The sequence below is a fragment of the Adiantum capillus-veneris genome, chromosome 18, assembly GCF_014529385.1.
Source record: "Adiantum capillus-veneris isolate H3 chromosome 18, ASM1452938v2, whole genome shotgun sequence".
In the NCBI taxonomy this organism is placed as follows: Eukaryota; Viridiplantae; Streptophyta; class Polypodiopsida; order Polypodiales; family Pteridaceae; genus Adiantum; species Adiantum capillus-veneris.
Window position 1 is genome coordinate 130,337,367 of NC_140948.1, and position 21,541 is coordinate 130,358,907.

A 21,541-nucleotide genomic window follows, 5' to 3' on the forward strand; every position below is an offset into this window, starting at 1 on the left:
TGGGAAAAAACAAGATTTACAGTGTCTGAGTGAGGAGTGTCAATAGATCACCTAAGCATTCTGTTAGCCCGGGATAGTCATGCATGGTCCACATTAGAATGCCTCTGATCAAAGCATTCCGTCGTCCTGTGTGTCGGCTCATATCGACCACCTCTATGCCAATCCACAATTGTTGTAGCTCTTCCAATAGTGGACGAAGATACACATCCATATTCTCCACTTTATATCGCCCTGGCACAATCAAGCTTAGCCATAGGTGCCCCTTCTTCGTAGTCAACCACGGGGGAATGTTGTAGTTGACGATGACAACGGGCCATACACTGTAAGATGTTGATCTTTGACCAAATGGATTTACGCCATCCATAGCCAGGCCTAAGCGCAAATTTCGAGCTTCCCTGGCAAAATCCGACCATGTTCCATCTATATGTTTCCAGGCTGCGCAATCTGCAGGAATTCGTAGCACACCATCCGAAGATTTATTCTCCTCATGCCATGATGCTAGGGAGGCCATGGACTTACATTCGAAGAAATGCTTGATGCGAGGAAGCAGAGGAAAATGTCGCAAAACCTTTTGTGGAATTTTTGTCCTGTGGAGATCTACTCGATATCTTTCGGAATCACATTTCGGACACTTCTCCATGTCTATGTATTCCCCTCTGAAAATAATGCAGTCATTAGGACAAGCGTGGATAGAATTGTAATCCATCCCCAAGTTTCGCAAAATCTTTCTTGCTTCATCTCGGGAATCTGGCATCACATTGTCAGCTGGTAGTATGTGCTCTATAAGCAATCTACACAACATAAAAATACGATACAGTCGTGTAAAAATCTATCAGATCATTATACAGTAAGAGTTTTATTAAAGTAAACTAATTGTAATAGATCACCTGAAAAGCGCTGTGACGCTAGTGTCACTCCATCCAAACTTTGCCTGCATGTTGAGAAGAACCAGGAGTGATTTCAATCTAGACATACGTGCTCCATTATACAATGGCGTATCGGCTTCACTTTTCATATCATCATAGATAAGCCTTTCTGAATCCATGATCGTCTCGATCATTTCATCAATCTCGGGCTCAAACATTGCCTCGTTGGGAATGTGCTCTGCATGATCATCCCCCGAGCTGTCAGAGGCTACATCTTGTGGCCTCACATATGTTGCTTGACCAAAGCGCCTGCGAACACGTCTATTGGGTTGCAAGATTGCTGCTTGTTGGCCAGCGTCAGAGTCCGACGAGTTATAATTGGCAACAACTCGATCTATAATAGATGGATCGAACTCGCCAAATTCGCGAACGTGCTACAAAGAAACACGTCTTGTCCGTCGCACAACATGCTTGCATTGATTACAAGGACATAAGACCCTCGTTGAGAGATAGGTGTTTCGGTTGGACGGTCCCACATCCTCGTCACTACTCATAATGAGGATAAAAATCTTATAACCTGGACAACAAATTTAATATTCTATTGGCATTCTTTGTCTTATCTCTCTCTCTCTCTCTCTCTCTCTCTCTCTCTCTCTCTCTCTCTACCTCACATTCTCTAGTCATGTCCAATCCCCGCACACCTCGGTCTAGAGGTGCACGGAGATCAGAACCACCGGGTTATAATCTCGTCTTTATTGGCCAATACCTATATTTGTGGGTACAAGAAATCTACAGACCCACGTCTACATGATACTGCATATAGTGGACAAAACCCCTTTGCCTATTCTCTAGCTGTAGCACTTCACAGCATCTTAACATCTTTTCACAGTAGATCTTTTCACTGTTCGTCTAACTCTAAACCCTAAACCCTAAACCGTAAGTAATTCTTGCGTGGACTCGATCTAACGTAAATAAGCGTAAATATAAATAAACGTAAATCTAACTAAAAATAAACCTAAATCTAATTTAACGTAAGTCTACATCTAACCTAATCTTTAACGTCTTTTGGGATAGTTTCCTACGACGTTAAAACTCTCTTCTTCTTGTGTGTGTGTGTGTGTGTGTGTGTGTGTGTGGGTAAACCTAAATAAACCTAAGTCTAATCTAATATAACATAAATCTAAATCTAACGTAAATTATGTTATATTAAAAACAAAGAACTAAACTAACAGGGATTATAAGAACCTTAAAACTGATTTAACACTTAATTTTTCACATAACTCGGCAAGAGTTGGCATTCTCATCACTAAAGATGTGAGAGTTAACTTCCGGCGGTGACGCTGCCTCATCTCCATCCACATCTGACGACAGCAATTGGCCCTTTGGACCGTTCTTGCTCTTGTTACTAACTTTGAAGTTGCTGTTGAATGACTAGAGGTTGTCTAGATGGTCATTGTCGGGGATGTAGTGACTCTTGCCGCCCTGAAGATCCACCTTCTTCCTTATCTTCTGAAGACATTTCACCAGTACTTTTGGATCGACGGAGCCCACCATGAGTGAAGGCAGCAATACCCTATATTCCATTGAGGGCTTTCTTCACCCGCTTCATGCAAGCATCGCAGTCTATGGAGACCTAAATCTAATCTAATATAACGTAAATCTAAATCTAGCGTAAATAAACGTAAATCTAACTAAAAATAAACCTAAATCTAATCTAATTTAACTTAAATAAACCTAAATCTAATTTAACGTAAGTCTACATCTAACCTAATCTTTAACGTCTTTTAGGATAGTTTCCTACGACGTTATAACTCTCTTCTTCTTGTGTGTGTGCACGTGTGTGGATGTGTGTGCCAATAAAAAGAGATAAATGGTATAACCTTTCTATCACCCATGCCAAGTATGATAGATTGGTTATGCCATTTCCCTCTTGAATAATAGGTCTTGAGTTCAACTCCTCGTCGGCTAGATCTTTAGGTCTTTTAATTTTAATTAGTTTCCTACGACGTTAAATTAGTTTCTCTCTCTTTCTCTCTCAATGTGTGTGCGATTTTTTGTTTATGCATGTTTTCTCTCTCTTTTCCTCTCTCAATGTGTGCGTTTTTTGTTTATGCATGTTCTCTCTCTCTTTTCCTCTCTCAATGTGTGCGTTTTTTGTTTATGCATGCTCTCTCTCTCTTTTCCTCTCTCAATGTGTGTGTGCATTCTTTGTTTATGTATGTGTGTGTGCGTTTTTGTTTATGTTTGTACTCTTTCTCTCTCTCTCTCTCTCTCTCTCTCTCTCTCTCTCAAAAACACTATGTGTGTGTGCGTGTGTGTGTGTGTGAGAGAGAGAGAGAGAGGGAGAGAGAAAGAGGGGAAGGGAACATGAGAGTGAGGAGAGGGAAGGAGCATACCTGGCTCTCCTTCCTCTCCTCGTTCGTGTGTGTGTGTGTGTGTGTGTGTGTGTGGAGAAGAAAGAGAGAGAGAGAGAGAGAGAGAGAGAGAGAGAGGGAGAGCGTTACCTGCTTCTTGCTTGAGGGCGCCGAAAAACTCAGATCTGAGATCTGAGTTTTTGGGCGCTCTCTGTTATTTTTTTTAGCCCAGCCGGCGTCGCTATGAGCGTCGCAAATTTACTTGTAAATTTGCGACGCTCATAGCGACGCCGGGATTTTTTTTTTTTGAGCGTCGCTAATATGAATAGCCTCTTGTAGTGTAAGATTGGAGATTAAGAGGTCCGCGAGAAAGGTTGAGAGGGAAGCAAGTGAATGATGGATGTCAACAAACACTCCCCCCTTCCTTGGGTAGATCATACCATTTAAAATGATGTAGTCACCCTTTGAAACCACTTGTTCCAAGTTGTTATAGGTGAAGGCTTTAACCAATAGTTTTCGACCGCTCTATGCGTTTCATCTAGTTGCAAGGGTGGTAAGGTACTCTCCCATGATTTTATTTGCAACATCGTTGTAGGTGGTGAACTTACAACGGGAGGTGTAAACTCTTTCTTGCTTGTATGGATATGTATAATGGTAGGTGGAGGTTGTATCGAAGCTTCTATTCCCGTATAGGAACTACATGAAGAGCAAGAAGCTTCATTTGCTTTCCCTGTTCCTGAGCTATGTGGAACAAATCGTTCTTTCTTTGGTACCCAAACTAGCTCTGGAGCAGGTGTATCGCATTCTGTGATTTTTTCCTTTCCACGATCTTCAATTTGTTTTGGAGCCACAGGATTGAGCTCACATGGGCTTGGTGATAGGTAAGAGTACAATTTACGTTTGGGCACCCAGATTTGATCATTTCCTTCATAGTATCCTTGGGCTTCCAATAGTCGTTTAGGAATCCAACGCAATGTTTCTTTACATTTCTTGGAGTGAAGGGGACGTTTCTTACGAGGCTTCCGTTTTTTAGCATCATCCATGGTTACTAAAGAGGCTTTAGGGACCCACTTGTATGTTTTCTTTGTTATATTAGGATGGTTCTTGTGTGTCTCAAGCTTTCTTTCAACTACATCAGTTGAAGCTCTAGAGAGTTGGGCTATGGGGACGTATGGTTCAACCTCTTGGACATGCAATGTCTTGGGTTTTATTTCCTTAGGCAATATCTCAGGGACTATGGCTTGAGTGGTAGGGATAAGAGTTGGTTTTTGCGTTGTGACACCCCCAGTCCCCCAATAAATAGTGCATTTGGTGGCTATCATCCACGTACGTCCTAGGTTTATATTACCCTCCATAGTTCCAACAGGCATGACCAAAAAGTCTTGAGCTACAACCCCATTGTCATAACTGACAGAAGTGTGCCAGATTCCAAAAACCATAGTTTTTTTCTTGTTGACACCCTTGACTTGGATAATACTCTCAGATAGAGGTGGCTTCCCTAACTGACACCACACCCCATATGATAGCAGATTATATTTAGCACCCGTGTCCAATAAGGCGTTATATAGCACTTTTCCATAGGTGCTATTTAGCTCAATAGGGTATCGTAGAGGTGTGTCAGAGTCCAACCAATCCTCGTCAATTTCAACGTGGAATGCATGTGTGACTCCAAGGTTAGCCTCTCGTTGTTGTCGTATACATTGTTGTCGCTCCTTAGCCTCAGCCTCAGCTTGAGCTTGTATCTTCTTCAATTCTATTTGTGTCTTGGCTGCCTTTTTTGTATGGATGGCATGCAACTCCTCTTGGCTTAAAGGATCATAGTATCTTTTAAATTTGCTCCCATTGAGGAATCCAATGGTTTCAACTCCATCAAGAGTCTCCACACGAATGGTTCCTTGTGGGGTGATCTCACATACTCTATATGGTCCTTTTCCTGCATATTTCAACTTTTTCTTTTCGTTACTCACTCCATACATAAGGACTTTATCACCAACATTGATATCTTTGTTCTTTAGATGACGGTCAAACCATTTCTTCCTCCTATCTTTCTCCAAAAGTGCATTTTGCACAGCTAATTGCCTCTCTTCATCTAGCCTTTCAAGGATATATAATCGCTCAACTAAGGGGTTACCATCCCAACCTTCTTGAGAAGCTACTCGAAGACTAGGAACGACAAACTCCCATGGCATAACCGCTTCTTGGCCATACACCATCTTGAATGGTGTGCCGTTAATGGCAACTTTATACGCAGTACGATAAGCCCATAGAGCTGATGTAAGCTTTAAATCCCAATCTGTGCGATGAGCTTCCACCGTTTTGGTTAAGATAGAGATTAAGGTCTTATTGGTGCTCTCAGCTTGGCCATTTGCTTGTGGATAATAAGGTGTGGATTTATGGTGAGCTATCATAAAGTTGGTAGTGAGTTCTTTTATTACTCCATTTATAAAATGAGTACCATTGTCACTCACAATCTCAAAGGGACAACCAAATCTTGTAACAATGTTCTCAAAGAGAAACTTGGCAGTTGACCTTGCATCGGCCTTACGTGTCGCCCTGGCTTCCGCCCACTTTGTCACATAGTCAGTGGCAACGATAATATATCGAGATTGAGTGCTACGAGCTACCGGACTAATTGGGCCTACAAAGTCTAAACCCCATTTTTCAAATGGTTGAGTCACTTTAACAGGATGTAAGGGCATCCTATCCTTTTGTTGTGTGATCTTGTAACGTTGGAATTCATCATATCTTTTTGCAAAAAGTGATGCATCCTTAAATAAGGTTGACCACCAATACCCTGATTGCAATACCTTTCTAGCTGTTAGTTCCCCTGAGAAATGTCCTCCGGCTATACCCATGTGGGCTTCTTGCAGTATGTATAAATACTCACCCTCATGGGCACAACGTCTAAGAATATCATCCTTCCCTAGCCTGTAGAGAGTCCCTGCAATGAGAGAGTAAGGTTCACATTCTTTTAACAGTTTTTGAGCTATGTCCTTACGAAGCTCTTTGGGTGGAAAACCATTAGCTAGAAAGTTCACAATCTTCTCACTCCATTCAGGTATGGTTTCGACTAGGAATAGAGAAGTATCAGACAATTCATCATCGACTCCAGTAGGGGCTTCACCATTGGGTATGCGAGACAAATGATCAGCCATGACATGTCTTTTACCAGGTCTCACCACAATGGTAAAATCAAACTCAAGGAGAATTAACAACCATCTTGTAATTCTTCCCGTGGAATAAGGTTTATTTACTAGATACAACAAGGCTTGATGATCAACATAGAACACAAACTTGTTGGCTAGAAGGTAGTAGCGAAATTTCTTCACTGCATAAATCATACCTAAACCTTCTCGCTCTGTAGTGGTGTAGTTTCTTTCGGAATCATTCAACTGACGACTTGCAAAGCTAATGGGGTAGTCCAGTTTATGTTCTCCTGGTTGAGCTAGAACACACCCAATAGCAAAGTTCGATGCATCAATATGCACATGAAAAATTACATTCCAATCGGGCACTCGTAGAATAGGAGCGCTAGTCAAGGTCTTTTTCAATGACTCATAAGCATGGTCACACTTCGTAGTCCATTGGAACTCAATAAGAAGCTTGTACAAAGGACGAGCTATCTCGGCAAAGTTTAAAATAAACTGTCGGTAATAACCAACATGGCCCATGAACCTTTGAACTCCTTTATAGTTTGTAGGTGGTGGCAATTCTGCAATGGCTTTAATTTTGCTCTCATCTGTGGAAATCCCATTTTTGGACACTATATGCCCTAAAATGACTCCATGTTTAACCCAAAATTGGCATTTGAAAGGGTTTAAGGAGATGCGATACAATATATACTTCTCAAACACTTTTCGTAAGCATGATAGATGTTCTTTCCAAGAGGAATAAACACAAAGGTCATCCAAGAAAGCTTCACAAAATTCCCTCAAATATTCTCTAAAAGCAGTGTTTATTAATCTTTGAAAGGTAGCCGGGGCATTGGTTAAGCAAAAAGCCATAACACGAAATGCGAACACTCCAAATTCGGTTATAAAGATTGTTTTAGCTTGGTCCTCCAGCGCAATTGTGATTTGATTGTAGCCAGAGTACCCATCCAAAAAGCTATAAGCTTCCTTCCCTGCAACTCTTTCAAGCACATGTTCTGAATATGGCAAGGGGTAATGGTCCCTCCTAGTGGCGGCATTGACCTTCTTGAGATCCACGCACACTCTGAGTTTCCCATTCTTTTTTGGCACAATCACTATTGGAGACACCCATTATGAGTGCTCAATAGGGTATATGAATCCGCATTCCACAAGCTTTTCAATCTCTTCTTGAACGATCTTTGCATATTTAGGATTCATTGGGTAGGGTCGTTGCTGAACTGGTTCAGCCATGCTATTCATGGGGATTGTGTGTTGCACCACGGAAGGTGGAACACCTTTCATATCATGATAAGTCCAAGAAAATATATCCCTGAATTCCTTGAGAAGTTCTTTAAGTACACACTCCTCAGTCTCGGTCAGATCTTGGGCAATGAAAACAAGTTTAGACTCTTCTCCTGGGTCTGCTAACTCTATTTCCTTAACTATCGCTAGACCATCATAGACTCCATTGCTCCCATCGATAGGTTTTCTTTGAGCCTTTGTATACACAACCTTACGTTCCTCCGTGGTATAGGATTTGAAATGTTCAGGTGCAGGGTGTAGGTCTGTGGGGTCCTGTTGTTCTGTGGACTGTGATTTAAATTCTGATTCCTTTTGTTGTTGAGCTAACTCTCGATTTTTTCATCTCCTTATGGTACGGCTCAACTTTGACTTCTCTGTAGCCTCTAGTTGTGCGATGTCAATGGGTTGTGGACTACACCACATAACGCTTTGAGGGTATTCACCCCAGTTATCTACCAACTTTCGATGAGCATCACATGCCCCTATATAATTAAGCCATTTTGCGGTAGATTTATTTTCATTTATTCTAGCACGCACATTTGCTCGATATCGTCGCCTCTTATATCTCTTACTCTTCTTGTTTAATTCTCGATTACGGTCGATTTCTAGTGAAGACTCACTAGATGAATCACTACTTGTGTCTTCTGCTCCCTTGGATAGATTATCATCTAGGTTACCACTGGGCCCTGAATGGTTTGTCCCCACATTTGCACTAAGATTTAACTCAGATTCTTTGTCCTCAGAGTCAATTTCAACTGATGATTCTGACCCCAAATCGTGTGGGCTATAGTCTTGTGAGGCGCTACTGGTTTCAATGCCAGTCAAACTTTCATCTTGTAGATCATCAGAAGCTATATGCATTGCTTCTAGCATGTTTAAGGGTACAAGTGGTGGAATTTTATCCCCCTCAGGTGTTACCCAGGTCGTCCCCCTATCTCCCCAAGTGTCTATGGTTGCTGCTAGGTGGACCCAATCCACATTGTCCGACTCAGTCATCCCAGGTAGTACATCCATATAAGGAGAATCTTCCCCAACATCAGTGTCCGCTTTACATGTGTAACAATACTACAATGGGGCCGAGTGAATTGTGGTGTTAGATCTATGATCAATTATAAACCTGTTTCCTAGAGGATGTGCTCGACCTGTCACAAGATCCACTCGAATGACAGAATCTTGGAACTGCAAGTAGACATGGTTTTTAGACCAGTCATGCACCATTTTTGCTTCCCTCATGAAAGGATGTCCTAAGATCATCTCCGATGCCATAGTGTGTTTGGAGAAATCCATAAGAATAAAGGTAATCCTTATTTTATGTCCAAAGACCTTGATCTTGAGATCTTCTAGCATCCCAATAGGTTTAACAATAGACCCATTGGCCATCTTCACTACTATGGTTGTGGTCGCAAGGTGAGGTCTTCCCATAGTTTCCCAACAATTTTTAGTCACAATGCTAACCCCAGCGCCACCATCAAGGATTCCCTTCACAGTAAATCCCTTAGTAGTGATTGGTATAGTCGCATTAGATTCATCAACCTCAAAGTATTGTCCCAACTTGTTAACAGGTATTTCTATAACAAGGTTCTCATCTAAGTTGGGTTGTGGATCTAAGTGTTCCTCCTCTATTGGCATCTCCCGAGCTCCATCCATCTGTGAAAATTGTGGTAGCCTAAACTTCAGTTCTCCATTGAAGAAGGCTCGAAGGGCTGAGACTAGCTCGGGGTCTTTATATAGTTTGGACATGATGGTGGTTCTAACTTCTGAAGACATGAAATCCATCAATTTGGCAATGTTTAACGGCACCTTTTGGCCTTGAGTCCCTTGACGTGGGGAAGATGGGATCTCCATTTCTTTGATAGGATCAGGTAGTCCCTCTGTAAACATTCTTTCTATCAAGAAGTGAGTACGCCCACTTTCCCATGACTTTAAGTCACTTTCTTCTTGGATGAAGCTAGGTATGTCCAAGGGTCTATGGACATGGTGAGGTTGTTGTTGCGTAGGGAACATGGTGTCTGTAATCTGGATCTTCCTAGGTGCTGGTTCTAGATCCCTTTGGGTATCTTCTATCAAACTCCTTAATTGCTTGACTCGCTCAATCTCCTCTGTAGGGTTTGGGTAAGTTCCTATCTTCTTTTTGGATCCTGGCCATTGTGGCTCATGAACATCTTCCTTGTTGGTTTCTATGTTAGTGGTCGTTTTGGTCTCCATGGTTTCACCTGAATCAGAATCTTCTTCAACGTCGTTCATATATACGGGGTCGTCACCAGTCCCTATGTTAGTCTTTGAACTGGGGTCTGACTTCGCTGCTTTTTGCGATCTCTTTCTTCGTGTTTTATTCTTTTTCTGAGATTGGGCAATTGATGTCGTGTCTCTTTCCTCAAGAATATAATTTTGTTTTTGGAGCATCGATCGTGTGAGTACGTTTACTGGTACCACGGGTGTACTTGGTGATGGCTCCTCGGTAACTTCAATCAAGTTTAATGGCGTGATCTTCGGTGTATTTGGATTATTTAGACATTGGGCAATCAAATGATCTATGCCACATCAATTACACATGAGTATCGGCATTGTAGACGTGCTTGCTTGATTGGTTTGCATTAGTGTGGCGTTCTTTTGTAGCCTAATAGGACACTCGGCTACACGATGTGGACCTCCACACTCATAGCATTGAAGAGGTGGTCTCTTAGCAGTGTAATTGATATTTTGGCCTCTTGCCGCAAGAGCAGCTACTTGATATACAGGTTTGACTTGTCCCCAATAGTCCTCCATGTAGTATTGTGGACTTTCTTCAAGCACATCCATCCCATAGGCGATATTAGGATCTATATCTTCCTCATAGCCTTCCAAACAAGAAATAGATGACTCACAACCCACTTGATTCACAGAAGTGATTCTCGGATGTGGTGGTTGAGGTCCTAGCACTGGAGGTGGTAAGGGTGTTGTTTGAACAACATTTTGGGCCCTAGGGACCATGTGTTGTGTTGTTTGTTCAAGAGGTGGGGCCGGCATCAAGGCAGGCACTCGAGGTGTGTCTGTCCATGCTAAGGTTGGTCTATTGGTCATCGCACGCTTAAATACTATGCAATCCTTAGCTTGATGACCATACCTCCCACATGCATTGCAGTTCCCATTGAACTTTACTCTAAAAGTAGGGCATTCACTGGTACTATGCGGTCTATAGCATACTGAGCACCATTCCTGCTCCCTTCTTGGATACATATGATTGTTTTGCGGAGCACGATTGTCTCTAAGACTCTCTTGAATAGCCTTGGTGAGATCTGCTAAAGTCATCTCAGATATCTTTGTCTCCTTAGCAATAGGCTTTAGGGTCATTGGCTGATGCCCTGATGCTTGCGAGCTAATAGATTTAGGCTCAGCAGACACTCTTTCTCCTTGAATCATTAAATTATCCTCCTATTGGATCGCATTAGTGGTGACTGCTTCCCAAGTGGTGATACCTCTAATGACTAGGCCATTGTAGATATCCTCATGTCGTAACCCCCTAATGAATCTATCAAGCAATTGGTTATTGTTGAAGCGCTCATTTGGATTACAACGAGAATTCAAATGCTTCAAGCGACTTATAAAGTCTCTCACCGACTCTCCTTCCTCTCGTTGGGCTTTCTAGAGCTGAGAGGCTACACCCCAAAGCACTCCTTCTCCTATGTATTCCTTTAAGAACAGTCTCCTAAGAGTAGGGTAAATCGTTTTTTCTTCCACCCCTAGGGTTCTATACCAATCCCCGGCCTTTCCACTTAAGGTTAGGCTTAAAGCATTGCTCTTATGTAGGTCATTGTGTTCTCCTAGAGAATCGCATATTTGTTCAAACACTTCGATATGCTTTCTCACATCCCCGTCTCCACTAAATTTTTGTGTGAGCTTGGCTATTTGTACTGCCTTACTTCTAGGCTCTCTATCAGGTGTGTTACACATATTCTCAGCAATAGATCGACCAATAGCTTGAGAAAATGTTGCCAAGTCACCTAAGTGAGCAGGCACCGTGGGTGAAGGTGCTCCAGAGACTACATGTGGAGTAGGTATTGGCATTGGGCTTGGCGCATAGGAAGCCCTTGGGTTCCACATTGGGTACGATGTTGTGCCATGTGGTGGTCCATAGTTCATATGAGTGGCCCTAGGCATAGCAGACGTCGGATGTGACATGCTAATGCTAGCCGGTATAGTCCCATGGAAATAAGAACTTGGGTGTTGTGGTTGTGGAGCATAGGTAGTTGAAACAATGGGAGGGGTAGGGACTACATGAGTACGTGGACCCATAGGTGCATACGATTGGTTCGCACTTGTAGGTACTATTGCAGGCATTGAGCTACCATGTAGTGGTGCTTTACTAACAAACGAGGTTCATGGCGTGTTTCTTGGCATGCCCATCATTGGGGTAGGCATGGTAGCTGTGGTGTCATCAACGGAAAGATGAGCTAGACTTGGAAAAGTAAAGCTATCACTTGTGGGCTCAGATTGCATTGAGACCCCTAGCGAAACAACATATGGGGGATCGATGGGACTCACTGGGGGAGTCTCCATTTGTGATAGAGTGGGTTGTTTCCCTTTGCCCGTGTCTAAAAATCGCATAGGACCCGTCGAAGGTATGTTTATTCCTCGATTTTGTCTCTCGGACTGGATAATCCTATGGATGACATTGCAGATCATGTGTTGTTGTTCCTCTAGACTAGTGGCACTAGATGTGGATTGTACAACTTCTAACCAACCCACATGGTATGTGTAGCCCATGTATAGGTCGGTCAAAGTCTCCGTGTGTAGGTCATATTCCCAATTTTCATTGACAAATACCCCGTCCAAACTTGGTGTACTAGAGGGTTGCCATGAGGTGGATGCACTGTTGCTTCCCGTGTTTTGACTTTTAGTCACCGCTACCTTAGAGGCGACTTTGGAAGGTGGTAGCTCGGTAGGGCCCTCATTAAATGAGGTAGGTAGAATGTCCATGTGGACACTCTAAGGGAGTGTGGGGTCTACAGGAGATGTGAATGGTGATTCTACTTCCCCACCCCCTTCATTTACTTCACTAGCCGTATGTTCAAAGCGCGTAGCTCTACTTAAAGTTCCATCAAACGGCTAAAAACACTAGTTCCAGGTTGTTGGGCCCAGCTAGGCACGGTTTCATTTGTTCCCCCGGGGCTTTTTGTAAGATGCTCTTCCATAATATCGTAGTCAGAGGAAGAGTCGCTAGCCGCTATATTTGGGTCTTGGGTTGCACTACCTTGGGTCCCCGCCGAGGGCGTAGACCCTAGCGTGGAAGGATAGTGAGTACCCCCGTAAATCGAAGCACTAGCTAGTTGTTCGGACTCTAGCACATGACCAGAGCGTAGATACATGTGCTTTGGGTGCCCTACAAGTGTCGGCAAGTACCCTCAAAGGTTACTTGCTTTGTTTTGTGGGTGTTTTGCACCCCGTTTTCTACTTGATTTTTTCTTGTTTTTGATGTTTTTTTAATGTTTGATTGTTTTGATTGAAGTGTGTGATAGCTCGAAACGAGCGTATCACTTAAAGGGTCGCTGTGTGCTTTACAACACAATTTTCGGGCATCTGACGTTCCGTTGGTCCTCAAAAATCAATTTTTAGCTACGTGTGAAGCTAAAATTTGTTTTTTTAAAAGGCGACTGAGGCCTAGGCCTAAGCGTGAGCTTGGGCTTGGGTCTAGGCTTGGGTTTGGGAGATATTCCCGATCCCGGTCCTACCTTTATTTTTTTTAATTTTTTTAATTTTTAAAAAAATTTATTATTTTTTAAAAAAAATATTTAAAGGATAAGGCCGCCGCGGCCTGCGCGAGAGCACACACACACTCTCTCGTCCTACTTCTAACTAATACACCTACTCTTACACACTAACACACTCTATTAACTCTCACTAATCTACTTCCTACTTACTGTACACAGAAAACTAACTACCTTAATACACAGAACCTTTGAAATCTCTATTAACAAAGAAAACTAACTACCTTAATACACAGAGAATAAACACAGAACCTTTGAAAAATCCATTAATAAAAAAAACACATACTATAACACCAAATCCCTCTTCTCAACACACACACACACACACTCCTTCCTTACCTTTCCTACAATAGAAATTGCACCACGGAGAAGCACAGAGTGCTACTCGAGCTTCATGTATGGCACTCCTGGGCAACGGCACCAAAAATGTGCGCGTATGTCGCACGTGCCAATGCAAGGAACTTGCCGATACATTGTGTGCGAGCCACGAATGGCTCCAAGCACACAACAAGCCTAAACTAGTAAGCTCAAAGAAGGCGATGGTGTGTCACTCACCGCTCTACGCTTGCTTCGTGGAGGATTCCTCGATGCGAAGAAGAAGGAGACGTCGCTACGCCGCGCTCAACCGCCTCACCGCCGCCGTGCCACCGCAATGCTCGATCGCACACACACACTCTCTCTCTCTCTCACTCACATACACACACACACAAGGAGGTGAAGAAGAAGAAGATGGAGATGGAGATGGAGCAAGAGCACTCTTCTATTGCACAAATGAGAGAATTAGTGAATTTTAGGTTTAGTTGACTTTTATATGAGCTCGCCCCATTCACACTTGGGCGCCCATGCTTAGCCAACTAATCCCTCGAATGTTCCAGTTAGAGTGCGCCTCTCATCGGCGATCACTCTTACCCTTTTCCTATTGGACCGACAAGCCCGGTACGTGACTCTACCAAATAAATAATACAATGTCCGCCGTAGGTTAGAACGTCCGTCGTAGGTGATAGGGTGTCCGTGAGCCATGAGGGTTAACACAAATGAAGTTGAGGATGATGAGGAAGAAGCATTCTTGCAGGCTAATCCTACAATTGTACCAGTGTTTGAAGTGGATGTTGAGGGTATTTTGCAGAAAGATGAAGGATCAGAGTCTGGGGAAGAAGCACCTGTTTCAGGTCAGGAAATTCAGGGAGCTGATGTATTAAGAATGATGGATCAAAGTGTGGCTTCTAGATCTAAGGAGGTAAGTCTGCAGGAAGAACAGGAGGCTAAAGATATGGTGGAGAAGTTGTACAACAAAAGGTTTGGGAAATCCAAGAGAGTTGAACAGGATGAGTTGAAGGACCTTAATTTGGGCACTGAAGAGGATCCTAAAATGGTGAAGGTCAGTGTACATGTGGATTGTTAGTTTTTGCTGGACTTGTTGCATTTGTTACAGAGATTTAAGGATGTATTTGCTTGGGATTATTTTGATCTTAAAGGGATTGATCTTGATTTGCATCAACATCATATCAACCTCAAGGAGGATGCAGTTCCTATTGTTCAACAAAGGTATAGAATGAACCCTAATTTTGTAGCTCAAATAAAACAAGAAATTGAAGAGTTGTTAGCTGTTGGGTTCATCCAACCTATCCATGAAGTCACATGGTTGTCTCCTATTATTGTGGTTCCCAAAAAGAATGGAAAAATCAGGGTTTGTGTTGACTATAGGAAATTAAATGCAGCAACATTACTCATCCTTTCCTTATGCCTTTTTGTGATGCTATTTTGGATACAGTAGTTGGACAAGAAATGTATAGTTTTTTGGATGGGTTTTCTCGGTACAACAAAGTTTAGGTGGTTGAGGAAGATCAACACAAAACAACTTTTATAACAGAATGGGGGGCTTATGCTTCTACTGTCATGAATTTTGGGTTGAAGAATGGTCCACTATCTTTCAATTACACAGTTTATAAGACTTTTGAGCCCTATTTGCAGGATTTCATGGGGTGTTTGTGGATGATTTTTCAGTTTTTGGCAAAAGGGACTTACATTTGCAGCATTTGAGGTTATGCTTTGAAAGATGTAGGATGTTCAGAATGTGTCTGAATCCTTACAAAAGTGTGACTGCAGTCAAGAGTGGTATTCTATTGGGTCATGTGGTATCTCATCAAGGGATGTCCATTGATGAAAAGAAGATTGAAGTGATTCAAGTAGCGAAGGCTCCTACAAATGTTAAGGAGTTGGGTAGATTTGTTGGCGAGGTTAAGTGGCATAGCAGGTATATCAAGTATTTAGCCAATGTGTGCATGCCTCTTACTCATTTGACTAAGAAGCATGTACCTTTTGTGTGGTCTCATGCTCAGGAAAGATCCTTCCAACTATTGAAGAAGATGATATCAGTTACTCCTATTTTACAGGCTCCTGATTGGAATTTATCTTTCCATGTTTTTGTGGATACTTCAGATGTGGCTGTTGGAGCTGTATTGATGCAGGAAGGTGTCAGCGGTTGGTTTAGACCTGTATATTATGCTTCTCGTGTGTTAACCTCTGCTGAAAGAAACTATGCAGTGACTGAGAGGGAAGCTTTGGGCATGGTGTATGCTTTGACCAAATTCAGGCATTACTTGTTGTGCAACAGGGTGATCTTTCATGTAGATCATCAGGCTTTGCTTTACTTAATAAAAAAACCATTGCTTACAGGAAGGTTGGCTAAATGGATGTTATTATTGCAAGAGTTTGATTTTGTTATGATTCATCATCAGGCTTTGCTTTACTTAATAAAAAAACCATTGCTTACAGGAAGGTTGGCTAAATGGATGTTATTATTTCAAGAGTTTGATTTTGTTATTATTCATCATCAGGCTTTGCTTTACTTAATCAAAAAACCATTGCTTACAGGAAGGTTGGCTAAATGGATATTATTATTGCAAGAGTTTGATTTTGTTATTATTCATACACCACGCAAGAGCATGCTATTGCAGATTACTTAAGTTGGATTAAGACAGGTGAAAAGCCTACAGGTGTTATTGATGATCTTCCTGATGCTCAGTTGTTTGATGTTCAAACTGTCAATTCTGATTATTGGTATGACCAGATGTTAGTGTTTTTGATGGATGGTACAATGCCATCAGACTTTTCTACAGATCAGAGAAGAAAGTTTGCACTAAAAACTAGACCTTTCTTGGTTATTTCTGGAGCTTTATATAAGAAAGGAATTCATCATGTCATTAGAAGATGTGTCCCTGATTTTGAACAATCAGCTATTTTACAGGAAGCACATTTTGGGCCTGCTGGAGGACATTTTTCTGGAGATATTACTGGAAAGAAAGTTTTACAAGCAGGATTATGGTGGCCCACTATGTTGAAGGATGCTCACAATTATGCTAAGAGTTGTGTGATATGTCAGAAGATGGATCAGCCTGATTCTACAGAAAGAATGACTGATCATCCAATCTTGCCTCTAGATCCTTTTCAGAAATGGGGTCTAGATTTTGTGGGACCAGTGAAGACAACTACTAGCAGAGGATGCAGGTACATATTGGTGGCTACTACTGATTATTGTACTAAATGGGTGGAGGCTATAGCATTGAAAGACAATACAACTGCTAGTGTGGCAAGGTTTCTTTATCATAATATCATGATCAGGTTTGGTTGTCCCGTGGAGTTGGTAAGTGACAGAGGATCTCATTTTCTGAATGTTGTTATTGCTGAACTTACTAAAACTCATATGATCATGCACAAAAAATCCACAGCTTATCATCCTCAAGCCAATGGTCAAGCCAAGAGTACTAACAAGATATTGATTAGGGTTTTGAAGAAGATTGTGCAGGACAATAAGTAGGATTGGGATGAAAAGTTAGATTCAGCTTTGTGGTCCTTTAGGAAAACTTTCAAAGTGACTGCAAGTATGACTCCATTCAGGTTAGTTTATGGGCTTGAAGCAATTGTCCCTATGGAGTTTGTGGTACCTAGTCTCAGGGTGAGTGCTGAAAAAATGACTCCCAAAATGTCTGTTCAACATAGAAGAAGGTATTTGTTGCAGTTGGAAGAAGATAGGCATGTGAGTTTTTACATAACTGAAATAATTCAGAGGAGGAGAAAAGCTTGGGTGAATCAGAATATCAAGTTCAAAGTTTTTCAGGTCGGATATTATTGGGTTATTCTTTATAACTCTATATTGGGACCACATCCTGGCAAATTAACTTTAAGATACAAGGGACCATATCATATTGTTGAGGATAGGGGCCACGGTACTTTTATTGTTGTTGATGTGTATGGGACAAGAGTGGATTCTCCAGTTAATGGTTTTAGATTGAAAAAGTTTGTTGGTAAACCACCTCATTTAGATTGGCCTACAATAGCAGTTGTCCAAGTAGATGAGTTGATGGATGAAGCAGTGTGTATAGATACTGATAATCAGAGGGAGGATATTCAAGTCTTGGGAAATTAGGTGCAGTGTCGGAATTTGGAATTTGTCTGATTTTCGAATCGGATTATTGGAGGTTGGATATTTTTTTACTGCAGCTTTTCAAAATTTTCTCGAGAAGAGTGACGATTGTCCACTAAGATCTATTTTTAATGAGTGCCTTGAAAAGTGTAAGGTGCACTTAAATGACGTTTCCAGTGCACGAGTTAAGAGTCTCTCACATTTTCAAATCCTATTTCCTTCCTCGTCGCGTTTCCTCTTCATGCACTGTGTACTGGCTGATTCTCTTCACTTGTGCCATTCTATTCTCCAGCTCTCTACTCTCTTTCATCATTCTCTTGCTTGCATGATGGGAAAAGAAAAAGGGGGACCTGCTGTTTGAACAACGCTTGATGAGGAAGAGCCAAGCAACAAGCACTGAAGGAGAAAGCCAATGTCCATGAGAATAGATGTGAGCAGTCTTCAGATTGAAGACCAACCTTCTGGAGAAGAAGAGCCTGACAGCCCACCGGCAATGACACCTATCAAGTTGTATCACCTTGATGGAGCCCTATGTGGATTTCAGAGCGGAGCTTGACTGTTCTGCAGAGGTACATTCATTGTGGTTAAAGAAGATAGGTTTATTTGATTTTGCTGTTTTGCCATGGCAAGAGTTGAAAGGAAACATGTATGCTAAATCTCAAGTGGAGATTCTTAGAAAGACAAAGGGTGTGCTGTCTACCAATGTAGCTTTGAGTCCTCAATTGATTACGGAGGTATTTAAACTTCCAATCAATGGAACTTCTCAGATTCCTAGGTGCTCTGATTTCTTGTTGAAGAAGGAGTTTGGAGCCAGAGAGGGTGGCAAAAATTATTACATGTTGAAGAATGTCAAAAATGTTAGAAGAGAGCAGCTGAAGTGGTATCTAGAGAAAATCTGTTTCCTAGTTAAATTTGATTATATGTCCAAGGTGAATTTTGCTCCTCTCTGTTTTGCTGAGCAAGGAGGATGTGTTAATTGGGCTTATCTAGTTTATGAAAGGATGGGGAGACTAATATGTCTGACAGGAGGAAAGCTTCTACGAATAGTAGGTTGTGTGCCTACTTGGTAGCCTTGTTTTCTTATGTTCAAAAGTTGGACAATAGTGATGTTTCTTTGACTACTGTAGGCAGGAAGAAGGGTCTACGCAGCTACTATAGTTGGAGAGTGTATCACACCCTAATGTTGGTGGGGTGCAAGTACCTGCAAAGCTACTCAATATTCAGGTGAAGGCAGAGACTTATGTGTTCATGATTAAATCAATTTATAATCATGGTGAAGCTCTCAAAAGTGTGTATACTCCTGAAGTTGTACACTCTTTGAAGGACATGGATATTTCATTAAAGAAGACTGATACAGGGACACCAACCCAGGTCAAGCTTGGCAAGGTTTTCACTTTGTCCAAGAAGAGAAAAGCAGAGGTGGAACCTATAGTCAAACAACTGAACTTTGATTATTTGTCTTCTCCAAAGACTTTCAGGCCAATAGATGCTGGAATGGCAGAGAAGATTCTTTTAGGTGTCAAAGAGTTTATTCATCAACAACAGCAGGATATGGAAATACAGTTACAATCTGTGGCTGATTCTAGTGTTTCACAAATACTGTTGCATGATCAAACTGTCCATGCTAATGCCTTGCCAAAAGAGTTGGAGAATGTCAAAGTTACACATTAGAAGGAGATTCAGGATCTGATGGTGGCACATCAGAATGAGTTAGCCAAGGAAAAGCTTTATTTGCAGATGTTTAAGGACTAGAAAATGGATTTAGAAACAAAAATTCAATCAGAATTGCAACAATTGGCCACTGTAAATAAAGAGTTGCAGGTGGAGAATCAGATCTTGAATAAGAGAATTAAACCTTTGGAGCAATTGGAGAAACAGGTGTTGGGAGAAGAGGAAGTAGATGTCAATGGTGTTCTTATGTCTGAAGGGGACATGTCAGTCCTTAGGCAACATTTGGAAACAGGTATGCAAAAAGTATGGGCAACCTTCAAAGAAAATATGAGTTCCCTTATCAAGCATCCTTATGAGAAGGTCATATCAGGGTTTGTCAGTAACCATGAAGCTGATTTACTAAAGGAGATGGAATAGTTAAAGAAAGACAGAGATTTGTACAAAAAACAGGTTCAGGATTATAAAGGAAAGAATATTGCACAATCTGCATTTGCTGAGAAGAAGATATCAGTTGATCCAATTTCAATGGATATGGGTACTTATGAAGGTTTGTCTGCAATTCAGAGATCAGATGAGCAGAAGATCACTATTTTACCAGATGATAAAGTAGTTGTTGGTGTTACTGTTGGATGAGTGACAGTTTCTGAACTTTTATGCTTGTTTTGAAATACTTGTCAGATTCTGAAGTACTTCCCAATGAACCCATTTTTTGAAATGTTGTAATCATGGCACTTTCTTTTTGACTTGGTCTTTATTGATCAAGGGATATGTGGATCCGGGTCGGATTTTGTCAAATCCACCACCAGGACGTGCCATGTGTTGAAGGGTAAATACAAAGTCGGATATGTAGGAAATCGGATATCGGATGTATTGTCTGATTATTAGTAGCTAGTCAGATATTGTAAGCCTGAAGACCTTAATCGGATATTGTTAGTGTATGCCAAGAATTAGGTAGTTCTAACTGAATTCAGAGCACAGCCTGTAAGATCATCACAAAGTAGGTGAATAACCACACAAGTGATTGCGATCAACATCTCATGGCCGCGCGCTCTTTGGGCCTATCTTGAGGATGTTTCCATGTGGCATGAAAAGGAAAGGGAAAGTGGGGGGTATATAGTGCACTTTGGGAGCCCACTATAGGTGTATCAAAGGTGAGAGGAGCTCTATCAAGGCTTGGCTATGGGGTTTCATGGGATCATGGGGGAGCATGTTTTTAGTTCCCACTGCGTGTCGAGGTGCCTGACTTCATTTTTGGTCCACCGTCCACTTGCCTCCACCCGATATCTTGGTCAAAGGGTCACCGACAACTCATTTTTGGCCCAAAAAAGGGCAAAATTTGACCAATTAAAAGATACTTGAGGAGAGAAACTTGTTGGCTAAGAAGAGAGAGAAAAATATTGGGGATAAAAGATAAGAAATCCCCCATTTTAACAGATGCAACACCTACACAACTTTCAGACGGCTCATTTTTTAGTAAGGAAAAGGACACCTCCATGTTCAAGTGGCCATAACTTCTTCATTCCTTCTTTGTTTTTTGCCTATGGATACTCTATGGCCATATCCATGACACAAGATTTGTCATGATGTCCTTTTCTTCTCTTGATTTTGAGTGTGTTCCATGCTTGGAGGTTTTTTCATAGATCTATACAAGTGTTTACCACCATAGGTGTTTTTGGTCATGCAATAATTCTTCCTTCCGACGGTGTGGCTCGTGCAAGGCTATAGAGGCATTCATTTTCCTTGTCATTTGCACGCTAACATTGTTTTGTGCCTCACTGAGGAGCAAGTGATCTTGTGCTCCAATTCTTGTGAAATATGTCTATTCTACAGGTAGAGAATGTAAAAGGGATGTGGGTCCTTATGGAAATCGGTCCCTGTGCAAAATGATGGTGGCCAGAAGGAGGAGAGTTAGGTAGAAGCTAGAGGACAACTTGCTCAAAGGACTAGTAATATTGAACAATTACAGAGAAATATGCAAGACATGATGACCATGATGCAGGAATTGCAACTTAGTGTTCTTGGAGGTGGAGGTGGTCATGGTCGTAGTCAT

At 41.7% G+C, this 21,541-nt stretch overlaps 1 protein-coding gene across 1 annotated transcript; it reads left to right on the forward strand.

Annotated features, from left to right (window-relative positions):
* Window positions 1-17,280: 17,280 nt before the first annotated feature.
* Window positions 17,281-17,823, forward strand: LOC147436410 (uncharacterized). Its single transcript, XM_086487855.1, has one exon. It carries the CDS (start codon window positions 17,281-17,283, stop codon window positions 17,821-17,823), a length of 543 nt encoding a protein of 180 aa, XP_086343981.1.
* The last annotated feature ends 3,718 nt before the right edge of the window (window positions 17,824-21,541 follow it).

What these genes read in the sequence shown, in the direction of transcription:
- LOC147436410 (XM_086487855.1), top strand. Translation starts at nt 17,281, where the DNA reads ATGACTCCATTCAGGTTAGTTTATGGGCTTGAAGCAATTGTCCCTATG.